The sequence below is a fragment of the Centrocercus urophasianus genome, unplaced genomic scaffold (assembly GCF_019232065.1).
Source record: "Centrocercus urophasianus isolate 14NV4802_14NV808 unplaced genomic scaffold, USGS_Curo_1.0 seq_10, whole genome shotgun sequence".
NCBI classification, from domain to species: domain Eukaryota; kingdom Metazoa; phylum Chordata; class Aves; order Galliformes; family Phasianidae; genus Centrocercus; species Centrocercus urophasianus.
In genome coordinates this window covers 24,480,893-24,492,160 of record NW_024884142.1, presented here as the reverse complement: position 1 = coordinate 24,492,160, position 11,268 = coordinate 24,480,893, and the positions used below count along the sequence as shown (strand labels likewise).

The 11,268-nt window shown below is 55.0% G+C and overlaps 1 protein-coding gene across 1 annotated transcript; it reads right to left on the bottom strand.

Moving 5' to 3' along the window:
• Positions 1 to 181: 181 nt before the first annotated feature.
• Positions 182 to 8,539, bottom strand: LOC122163745 (maestro heat-like repeat-containing protein family member 2B). The gene is made up of 26 exons (XM_042825213.1): positions 8,360 to 8,539; positions 8,080 to 8,202; positions 7,775 to 7,940; positions 7,521 to 7,619; positions 7,206 to 7,357; positions 6,724 to 6,858; positions 6,441 to 6,533; positions 6,085 to 6,154; positions 5,856 to 5,969; positions 5,695 to 5,768; positions 5,242 to 5,361; positions 5,004 to 5,111; positions 4,650 to 4,809; positions 4,483 to 4,523; positions 4,163 to 4,304; positions 3,754 to 3,806; positions 3,453 to 3,560; positions 3,052 to 3,171; positions 2,745 to 2,867; positions 2,451 to 2,606; positions 2,114 to 2,230; positions 1,724 to 1,803; positions 1,195 to 1,330; positions 982 to 1,074; positions 496 to 591; positions 182 to 313 (listed from the first exon to the last, which is right to left on the bottom strand). Exons 1-26 carry the CDS (start codon positions 8,537 to 8,539, stop codon positions 182 to 184), a joined length of 2,991 nt encoding a protein of 996 aa, XP_042681147.1.
• Between the last annotated feature and the right edge of the window lie 2,729 nt (positions 8,540 to 11,268).

The window sequence follows — 11,268 nt, the reverse complement described above, 5'->3', positions numbered from 1 at the left end:
GAGAAAAGGGAAGTCGGTAATGCTTCTGGAAACAGAACTGCTTTCCAGGGAGAGAGACAGAGGGCAGGATGGGGACGAGAAGAGAGCTGCGCACGGTGCCTCTCTCTCCTGTCAACAGGGCCCAGCCCGTGGGCTTCTGCTAGTGCTGCAGAGGAGAGCAGAGGGCTGGTGCACACCCGCTCTACTTGCCTTGGATTCGGAGAAGGGAGCTCAGGCAGGTGACAGCCAACTGACGGGAGGTGGGCATGGGGTCACACGTTAGAGGCGCCAGAAATCCCACCAGGGAGCCAAAGTGCTCGCAGGCATCTTCTCTCTGTGGGGATGAGAGGCAGGAACAAAGCTGTAGGCAGCCCCAGCTCTCCCTAGCTTCTCCCACCGGTGCCTTCCCCACGTGGCGGGTGACACAGCACACACAGCAGGGAAAGCTGGCCTTCCAGCTCAGGGGCAGTGGAGAGGGGGGAGAGCAGGGGGCGTGCGGTGGGGCTCTTTACTCACTCGAAGCTCTTCACATACAGCCAGCAGCTGGGAGCAGACCTGCAGAGCCCTCCTGCGCTCCCACACGTTGCCTGATGTCATTGGTCTCCTCAGGACCTGGAACAGAGCACCTGTCTCACTGCGGACGTCCTTTCTTTCCCTTCCTGCCATCCCTCTCTCTGTCCCTCCTTTCCCGGCACTTTCCCTCAGGGCCTGCCCTGTGCTCCACACCGCCCCCTGCCTCACTGAGCACCAGCGCTGCTGCCCCTGCTCTCTGCAGACGCTCCTGTCTCCTAAGCCAGGAGCTTTTCCTCAGCTGTGGCCTGCCAGGGGCTGGCTCCTGCCTTTCCCCCTGCACAGCCCATTTCTCTGCCCATTTCTGAGCTTGCAGTGAGCTGGCACGTCAGCAAGAGATTTCGCCCGCTCTGAACGTCCTCTCTGTCCCCAGATCTCTGTCCTCACTATCAACAGGCACTGTGTTTTCTCCCTTGCCCCAAATGTACTCACTTGGATTATGTTCTGGAAGAAGTCACGGGTGGGCTCTGTCTCAAGCAGGGCTGCCATCATCCGGCCCAGAGCTTTCAAAGATGTTTGCAGAAGCTGAAAGCAGAAGAGGGGATTGAGTGAGGTGTGGCATCACGGTTGCTGCCAGAGCATGGGCTGTGTGTGCTGAGGTAGGGTTCCCACCGAGAGGTGGCTCAGAAAGTTACAACAGCTTACCTGAAGGTACCGAGCTGCTTGCTGTGACTTCCTGATCTTCAGCATCATCTTTGCTGAAGGGTAAGTCACAATGCTCTTGCAGCACAGAGCCAACATTTCACACATGTCCTTGCTTCCTCCCGAGGGCTTCAGCTTGCTGACAGGAGGAAAAGGGGAAGAGAAAGCAGAAAGGGCCTTTACCGGTGCTCTCCAGACTGGTTCAGACAAAACCTGAGATTCTCCTAATCGACAGCTGCAAAGCCAACACCCCCAGCCCATGCTGCTGAGCACTGCCTTCAGTTCCAGCAGTGCCTGCCTCCTCCCTGGCAGCAGTGAACCACCTCCCACTCTGAAGGGAAGGAGACCCCAGGTCTCTCTTCTCTTCCCTGCCAGGAGACAGGAGGACCAGGGCCTTTCTCCCTGCCCAGAACCGCAGCTCTGCTGGGCACAGCAGCCCAGCATCCTGTAGATGCGGCTCCTCACCCCCTCCAGGCCTTCAGGAGCTACCCAAAAGGTCCTGCCTTACAATCCCAGAGGCTCCAGCCCTTACCTCAACTCCTCCAGGGCCAGAACCACCTTGAGGGGCACTGGGGAGACAGGGATGCCTGAGTGATACCTCTTCAGCAAGTCCTGCAAGTCCCAGAGAGACACAGTCAAAGCGGGCAAGGGGCACGCGAGAGCTCTTCCTCCCAGCCCAGTGACAGACACAACTGCCACACACCAGCCCCATCACTCCCACGTTTCCCACGGAGGCGTGGCAGGATGCAGCAGCTCCACAGCTGGTGGACCTAGACTGCTGCTCAGCCGCTGCCTGCCAGCACCAAAGGTCCCCACCAGCTGGAAATGTGTGGCTGAGGGAGACCTGTTTGCCTCCAGGGAAGCAAGCCTCGTGTCACAGCCCAAAACTGCACTGCAGACAGCCCTGGCTCTAAGCACTCACCATCAGGATCTCCAGCAGCTTGCCCTTCAAGGACACATTAAAGCAGTCACCCACAGCGTGGAAGGCGGAGCTGAAGTTGGTGATGCTCTGCACCAGCGCAAGCTTGTTCTGCAAGTCCTGAGGCCCAAGAGAGAAGAACATTCTTTGAACTGCAGGAAGGGACAAGGGATGCAAGGGGGACACGTGGGGGCAGCACTAAGGGAAGGGCTTGGATCTTCAGCTGGCCACAAACTGTTCCCCGTGGGGCCTTTGAAAGAGAAGGCCCATCTCAGCATCCCTCCACATGGAAGGGCTGCAGCTGGGCACTCAGACACCCTGGCACACTTTGAGCTCTCACCTGGCAGCTGCAGCTGTAGAGCAGCAGGATGTTGCCCACAATGTCTCCCTCCACGTGGGCGAGCAGTTCTTCCTTGGAGGCACACAGTGCTAAGCTGCCATGGGCGAGCATGAGAGCGCTGCGTGTGGCGTGAGCTCTCGTGCTGTCCAGCTCCATCTGTGTGGGGAGAAGCAAATGCCTTGAGACACTTGCCCAATGGCCCCAGTGCCCCACAGTGCACCTGAGCTCCCAAGGCAGGAGCTGCTGTGAACATAAGGCGGAAGAAAGCCAAGATGGAACCCCGTAATGCTTCACCTTCTTGTGCCTGGAAATCCTAGAATTTCGGCCCTTGCACAGCCTGGACGAAAACATGGTGAGCGTGTCCAAGACTGCACGGAAGTTGCTCTCAGCAGCATGGCTGAGAAGAGAGATCATTCCCTGCACAAAAGAACAAGGGGCAGTTGGTGCAGGTCTGAACCCACTGGCGCGGCCAGCCACACTAGCCAGGCCCATCCTTGCCTGAGGGAAATGGCAGCAGTGAGGAGATGGAAAGGGCCAGAAGCCCTTTGTCCCAGGGACAGAGTGGGGACGCTCGCAGAAGCTGGAGGAGAGGAGAGCTCACCTGGGCCTCAGATGGTTCCTCTGCATTTGCTTCCTGCAGGTGTTGCAGCAGTTTCTCTTGGATATGGAGGACTCCCTTACAAGCTCCCAGCACTGTCCCCAGAGCCTTGTACAGGAAGGACTGCATGGGAAAGGAAGGAAGAAGCTGAGATGTGGCAGCAGCCTGACCTGCTCAGACAGAGCCAGGTGGGAAGGACCCACACTCCCAGGGAATCGCTGAGAGCAGCTGCAGGGCTGAGCTTTAGCCAGCCCCCAGGCACTTTGCAGCAAAAGGCTCCCTGGGGGGCACGGGCTGGGGAAGCAGCCCGCGTGGGCAGAGCACCGCCTGCAGCCCCAGCCCCAGCCCCAGCCCCAGTTGGGCACCTGCGGCTGCACCGCTGGGTAGAGCTGGGGGGAACTCACCTTTTCTCCAGAGCTGCTGGGAGAGCTGCTCAGGTACCGGCTCAGCTCACAGCTCAGGCCCTTGGTCCAAGCCTCGTCCTCCACCGTCTCCACTGACGCCCTCAGCAACTGTTGGAGAACAGGAGAAGCCAATGTTCCCTTGCCCTTTGTTTCTTCCCGCATTCCCCACTTGCTGCAGCCTTCTGGGGAGAGCTGTCTGGAAAAACAGTCCCCCTCCCAGCTCCCCCCGGTGTTTCTCCTTGAGGGGCTCCTTGAGGCAGGCAAGCCCTTCCCTGTACCGTGCCTCATAGCAATGCTGTACCTTTAGCAGTCGGCGCTCCCACGCTGCAGAATCTGGGAAGCTCTCTTCTTTCCCTGCACAGCAATAGGAAGCAAAAGAGCCTTGCTTGGGATCAAGCCACAGAAGAAGAGCTGCTGCAAACCTGGCTTGGCCCAGGCACTCGGCACTGCCAAGCTGGGACCTGAACCCCACCCCCACTGACCTGGCCCTCCTCACAAACACTGTCCCCGCAGGGACACAGAACTAACTGCTCCAAGACTGCTGTCTGAGGGGATGTGACATGCCCATCTGTGCCCTGGAATGGGCAGATTTCTGGGGGAAAACTCCCCGGGCCTCAGCACTGTCTCCCTGGAATGGGAACAGCAGCTGACCTGCATTTTCACTCCACCCCTTCTCTGCCTCCACCTCTCCCTCTCCACCAGTACTTTACCTTGGACACACTGCAGCAGCTGGGGGATCTCTGCATCCCACATGGCCCCCAATGCTCTGTGGATTCTGCTGTGGAGCTTTTGCATGAGCACTAAGGCAGCGGCTTGCAGTTCGCTGCCTGCAACAGGGCTCCCTGCCACCACCTGAGCGAGAGCAAGGAGAAGCAGGGTTACTGCTGCAGCAAGAGCAGCGGCGGCTTCCCCCGGGAGGGAAGCAGCTTGGCTCTGCCCTGGTGGGCAAGGAGCAGCCAACAGCTTTGCCCATAGCCATGCTGCTTCTTCCTCGGGGCTTGTGGCACTGGCCTCTGGAGCATCTACTCACCAACAGGCGCACCAGCAGTGTCTGGGGAGTCAGCCATGGGCCTGCGGGGAGAAAGAAGTACTGAGTAAGATTCCGAGGCACGCCGTGCCCTGCCACACACACCTCCGCTGTCCCTTCTGGGTGCTAACACAGGTCAGCAGAGCTCACTGGGGGAGTTCTGCTCCTACCTTGAAACATGGAGCTGAGGAAATGGGGATCCAACTCTTCAATCTCCCGCCTTGTCAGTTCCTCTCTCTCAGCCAGTGCTTGGACACAGCGGGAGACCGGGATCAGCATGCCCGTGTATTGGGCTGGCACCACAAAGAGCAGCAGCCGCGGCCACAGGAGCTGTAGGGAACAAGGCATGTCAGCATTCCTGCCTATGCTCAGAGGTGAACGGGACTCTGTGAATTTCCTTGAGCCTTGTGTGCTGTGCCTTGTGAGCGCGTTGGAGGAGAGACCTGGGGCCTGGGGTGTTGGAATGGGACGAGGAACACGTGGTGCAAAGGCAAGGAGCAGCAGCAGGGCAGAATGTGACTTACTTTGGACATCCCTCTCACGGAGACATCCAGTGACCCCAGGATGTCCATGCACAGTTGTTGGAGAGCTCCTTCTTCCCGAGCTTCCTGGGCAGAAAGGTCTCCGGCTGCCTGCACAACAGTATTGTTGAAACAAGGGTTACTCTCAGTTCTCAGCTCAGATGTTGCCCCACCGGTGCTTCTGTGCCAGCCTCTGAGCAGCACAGGTCTCCCAAAAGAAGATGCTGCCCACTGTCCTTACCCTTCTTCCCGTGGCGCGGCTGAACTCTCTGAAGATGTGCCCCACCACATCCCAGGCTGAGCAGCTCCGGGTGTCAGCACTGAGGAGATCCTTGATGAAATACAGAATGGCCCTCCGCACCTGCCAGGGGTCAATTGTGTGTGATTTTCCTGGTCAGAAGGCAAAGGGAAGCCACCTGCTCATCGGGACAGCCCTTTGGGCAGGGGCAGAGAAAACAAGAGCAGGGGAGAAGCCTTGGCTCCTGATGTGAGGGCCAGGCCTTAGCACCAGCGTGCTGTGTGCTTTCCATGCGCAGCACAGGGAACTTCCCGCTCCACTCCTCCTGCTCTCCCCACAGAAGTCATTGCGACCGTGTGGTTAATGCCCCAGCACCTCCCTGGCCACCCCAGCCCTGCCCGTGTTGGCAGCAGCATCCCCACCCCCACAGCGCTTTCCATTCCCAAACCAGCTCACCCGGAGCCTGAGGTCGCTGCACAGACGCTGCACAGCCTCCGCAGCCAGGGGCAGCTTCTCTGTAACAACGGGCTCTGCAAGAGAAGCACAGAAGCATGCGTGGAGGCACCACGCAGATGGCAAAAGGGATCCCTGGAAAAGACCCGATCCATGGTACTGACCATCAGAGCGAGCCAGAGCGCCGAGCAGACCCAGGGCTGCCACACATCCAGGCTCCCATTCATTCTCCAGCTGCGACTGAAGAAACAGGATGGTTTCCTCTGGACACATTCGGGCTGCAGGGAGGAAATCCCGCACTGTGTTAGCAGGCAACTCGTGCCCCTTCCTGTGGTCTGAGAGACAGCTTTTGGCCAGGGCACCGCCAAGCACCGCCAAAACTCCTCTCCTTACCCTGCAGCAGGATGCAGTGGGTCAGCTCTGCGCTATCAGCCTCGCTGTGCTGCTTGGTGTCATCAGAGAGCTGTGGGAGCAAGGTCCATTTGAGAAAATCACAACAGCACTGAGGACGGAAAAGAAGCTGTGCTGCCCAGCTTTCCTCTTCCTTGGCACTCTTGGGAAGAGGACATGCAGACAAAACCCAGCCTGCCCCACAGCATCCCTGGGGGGAGGCAAACACACGGCTCTGCAGCAGCCTTGGGCATGCAGGAGATAGGGCTGAGCAGCCGTCAGAGGCTCAGAGACTTGCAGTCCTCCTGAGACTTAGCCAAGGGGAAAACTGTGTGGGCACAAGGATGGGCTCCCCTTACCTGGTAGAACACAGCACTGGTGATGGCCAGAAACTTGTCCCTGGGGATGACAGACTGAACTCCCTCTAAGACCTCCAGGAAGGTAGTGAGGCTCTGCAAGAGACCAGGAGAGGAAGGAAGGGCTGAAGCCACATCTAGCCACTTGGGAGCAGAAAAACTTTTCCCAATGGTTTGTCTGCTGGGAAAAGCTCCTGTACAGGTGTTCTTGTTTGTCCCCCCCTCCCAGCAGCACCAAGAGAGTGCAGTAGACCATGTCTACACTGAGCCCTGCACAGCATCTCACCTTGGCCACCCTGCAGGTGTCTTGGATCTCCTGACACGGGTGCATGAGCCAGAGGAACTGCTCCCAGATGTGCAGCTCCTCTTGCAGGAGGACAGCCATCATGGAAGCCACAGCCCCAAGGACAGCCTGTTTGTCCTGGAGAGAGATGGCAGAGGCCTAGCATCAAAGACTGAATGTCTGCCCTTCCTACAGAGAGGGCTTTCTCTTTTCTTTTCCCCTTCCCCATGCCCCCGTACCCAGCAGGAGATGGGCTCTCTCTGGAGGGCAGGGAGGTTTTCCCCACACCCTCATCCCCAGCTCTCCCTGCCACAGTGCTGTGACATGCGGCTGCTTCCTGGCAGGGAGATCCAGCCCCGAGCACAGAGCCAGTTTGGGGCCCTTTGCACAGCCAGCCCACTCCTTCTCATCACCCCTCTGCTCTCAGCCTGCTGGGCACAGCAAGAGCTGCTGCCAGCCCGGGCTGGGAATGCAGCAGTGCTCACCTCTTCCTCCTTGCTGTCCTGCCAGTGCCTGACCACGGAGAAGAAGAGCTGGTGAAGATTCTCATAGATTCGCTCTTTCTCCACGGCAGGCCAGGGGCATTGCTTTCCAGAGGACAAGTGAACCTTGATTCCATCTGACCATTGCTTCACAACTGAAAAAACAAAACAGAACCAAAAAATAAACGAATAACTAATTAATTTTGTAAAAAATCTAACAAAAAAATCAAAGCCAAGGGAAAAGGGAGCTTGTGAGTCTGCAGCAGGGCAAGGTGCAAGGGCTGTCCCGATCCGCCCTGCTCTGGGGCCAACACTCACCAGCACAAGCGATGCGCAGCATCTGGCCGCTCCTCACCTGGTCCACCACACTGCGTAGGCTGGCCAGCGTCAGCCACACAAAGGGGATGCACTGTGGAGCTGCAGAGGGGAAAGAGAGGGCCATGGTCAGAGCTCCAGCAGCGAGGGAGGAGGGGCTGCAGCCCTGCATCCCCCAGCTCAATGCAGATGACGCGCAGAGGGGAGAGACCGCTTTCCCCCATTGTCACAGACTTCAGGAGGCTGAGGGGCTCTACCGTAGGTGCTGAACAGTTTGCTCAAGGTGATGAGCACCAACTCCTTGGTCATCTCCCCCGCAGCCTTGAGGTGGCCCTGGAGCTCGGCCATCACCAAGCTGAAGTGCGTCCTGGCCAGAGCCACCAGGACATTGCTGGCAGCCAACCTCACGTTGTCTGTCACGTCCTGAAAAAGAGTCACTGGTGACACGCGGCACAGGACACCTCCTAAGGCCTTCCCTCGGCAGGGCGAAGCCACCGCCGTCCGCCAGCAGAATAGCAGCGCAGGCAGGCAGCTCCCTTTGCCTTTGGCAGTGACCCCTTACCTGGGCAGCCGTCAGGTCCTGGGACACCTCTGCCAGCAGCCTGTTCACCACTCCGCATGGCAGGCGGCTGTCATCTTCACACAGGACGCTCTCCAGCTCACGGTACACCTGCACTCGGACACCCTGGGGACAGGGACCAATCATGCTGGCTTCGCCCTTGTTCCCAGGGAGCAGCCCGCTGCCACCCATCGCTATGTGGATGTGCTGCCGGGGCCTGGCACCCAAGGGACCGTGGCACTGGGCCAGGGCAAGGATTGATGGTCGCACGTCCCCAGCTCACCTCCTGGTCTTGCAGGCGCTGCAGCAGCAAAGTCGCGGCACAGGCAGGGACAGGACTTGACACCCTGCCGCTCTCCCTGCGACGCGTCCGTCTGGGCACGCAGCCCACACAGGCAAAGAGACCTGGAAGGAAAGAGCAGAGCAGCTGCTGCTGGTGTTGCTTGGAGCCAGGGCCGAGCATCTGGCCAGCTCTGGCAGGAACGTTCCTCCAGCCCCACAGCACAGGGTGGGCTGCACTGGCACATGTTTGGTTGGTGGGGAGAGGGGAGAAAGCCTTCCCCTTGCCGGGGTCCTGGGGAAACCATGCCAGGCAGCTGCACTCAGCAGAGCAAGGACAGTGCTGCTGGCACGTCCTGAACCGGCACTGCAGGCACACATGTGCTCGGGCAGCGTCACGGTGTCCAAGAGGAGGAGGGACCTCACCTCGAAGGGCTCTCAGCCGCTCCATCATTGCAGGATATCTCCAGATAGGCACAACGCTCTCTCTGGTCCACTTCCCGCACGTCCCACAAGAGACTGAGCCACCGCTCCCACCACAGGGGTGTGAGAACCAACAACTGTGACATCACACTGCAAAATGTCATCTCACAGAGAATGACACGCCCTGGGCTGGGGACCAGACAGCATGCAGGGCAAGCTTGCAGGCCTCAAAACACAGGAAAAACACAGCATGTTTGTCATGCAGTTAACTAGATTAATCTATGCCCGTGGCAAGGGGGCAGTAGGCCCTGGCCCCCACCCGCAGCCCCACAAAATGGGAAGGAAAAGGGAAAAGGGATAGGGAGATGGGAGCTGGGCTCAAGGAAGGAAAAATAACAAAAACAACAGCAGCAACAATCTATGGAGGAAAACTTATTTTACTAACTACGATATCGGGACGCAAGATAACACAATATCATGCAATCTAATTGAAATTGAGACTAATAAATCAAATAAAGTTGGAGAGAGAGAGAGTTCCTGAGACCGAGTCAAACCTGAAAAGCTTAGTAGAGCTAGGAAAGCCACATCCACCTTATCTCTCTTGAATACTTTGTCTGCATCCATTACATCCAGCTTCTTTCTGAATATGGATTTTTACTGGTTAGAAAACTTTCTCCCAGGTGCAAGCATCATAAATAATAGCCTTACAGTACAGAGACACTCTGAAAAAAAAAAAAAAGAAAATGCAGTTTGACTGGTCACAAATGCAAAACCAAAGCTGTGAAAGGCAACAGCTGTTAACGTCCACAAGAGAAGACAAATCATTGTACACTGCCTAGAGTAGAATCCCTCTAAATTATCCAAGAAAGACTGCAAATGCTAGTTCAACATATGAATAACCAGCATGTCCAGAATAAATGAAATAGGCATGGAATCTGACACATATTAAATAAAACAAGGACTAGTGTGGCAAACAAGATGTTGTTTTTTGCATTTGGATTAAGATAATGGTTTTAGAGTAAAGGCTCTTCAGAGCAAAATTGTACTCTTTGTCTCTAGGGCCCAAATTCATCTTGCTATTGAGAAACTGAGTGATTTCTCTAATCTAAGTATCAAGGGTAAGATTCAGCTCAAGATTTACTGACTCAGAAGGGACTGATAAAGCCTTTCTTGTCCCTCACTTTCCAAATCTATTCTCTACTTCCGTTGCACCTCCAGCATCAATGTGGTATTGCACTGGTGATACATGTGCTACAAGGCAAAGGAGTACAGTCCTATTGCAGTGTGAAATTACAAGCTGTAACTACAGTGAGGTGGCATAGATCCAGTGTCTTCAGATCTTTGACGTTTTTCCACATCAGGAGGCAGTCTGTCCCAGTCGCGTGGCTTCAATCCATTGCAGCCAGCACCTTCACCATGCCCTTAGTAGGTCTGTCAAATCTCATATTGAGCTCTGCTGAGAAGATGACCTGTTCTCCCATTTGCATCTGCTTTGGGTGCTGTAAGAAAAGAGTATAATCAAAACATTAAACATTTGTTAATTTGAAACATCTTCACAGAAATTACAGACAAAAACAATTCTTTGTATCGTTGTGGATGAGAGGAACATATGTAGGCTTTTTGTCTATGCAGTAAGATTTTAAATAATTCTTAAGAATTCTTAATTCTTAATTCTTTGTTAACTAGCAATTACTTAGTCTTCATGCCAGAAAATGTGATAATTTTCTTAAAAGATTTTTTTTTATTGCCTGTAGACAATAAAAATAGAGAAATTTTTAGAAGTGTTTTCTAGATAGTATTGTCATTATCTTTCTGGATACTCTTCTCTTATGTGTTATCTCATCTGAATATACTGGCAATCACTTCTGTTTATTATTACTCCATATAATTTAATTTTCAATTTGATTTTTGGAACTTAGCCACCCTTTGTATCTGAGAAATTCATTTGTTATTATCCCGTTACAGATCTTTTTTAACAGCTTCTATCTGCAAAAAAAAAAAATAATAATAATCTGATCAACAAAAGCACATAAGAAACTAATTTCTAATACTTATCATTTCTTTTTTTTTCTACATTAACTTATTTCTAATGATGTAAGGAGGGATCTAGGGAACTACAGGCATGTTAACTTGACCTCGGTTTCAAGGAAGGTCGTGGAACAGATCATCTTGAATGAGACCTTACGGCATGTGCGGGACAACTGGGAGATCAGGTCCGGCCATCGTGGCTTCATGAAAGACGGGTCCTGCTTAACCAACCCGATATTCTTCTATGAGCAAGTGACCCATTCAGTGCATGAGGGAAATGCTGTTGACACAGTCTGCCTAGACTTTAGCAAAGCCTTTGGCACTGTATGCCACAGTATTCTCCCGGGGAAGCTGGCAGCCTGTGGCTTGGACAGGTACACTGCTGGGTAAGGAACTGTCTAGCAGGCCAGGCCCAGAGGGTGGTGGTGAGTGGAGTCAAATCCAGCTGGTGACTGATTACGA

What these genes read in the sequence shown, in the direction of transcription:
- LOC122163745 (XM_042825213.1), bottom strand. Translation starts at nt 8,539, where the DNA reads ATGCTCGGCCCTGGCTCCAAGCAACACCAGCAGCAGCTGCTCTGCTCT. An exon ending in CCACTGCATCCTGCTGCAGG is followed by an intron (nt 5,970 to 6,084) that starts GTAAGGAGAGGA and finishes TCCTCCCTGCAG; the next exon opens with CCCGAATGTGTCCAGAGGAA. An exon ending in GCTGCTGCAGTGTGTCCAAG is followed by an intron (nt 3,807 to 4,162) that starts GTAAAGTACTGG and finishes ATTGCTGTGCAG; the next exon opens with GGAAAGAAGAGAGCTTCCCA.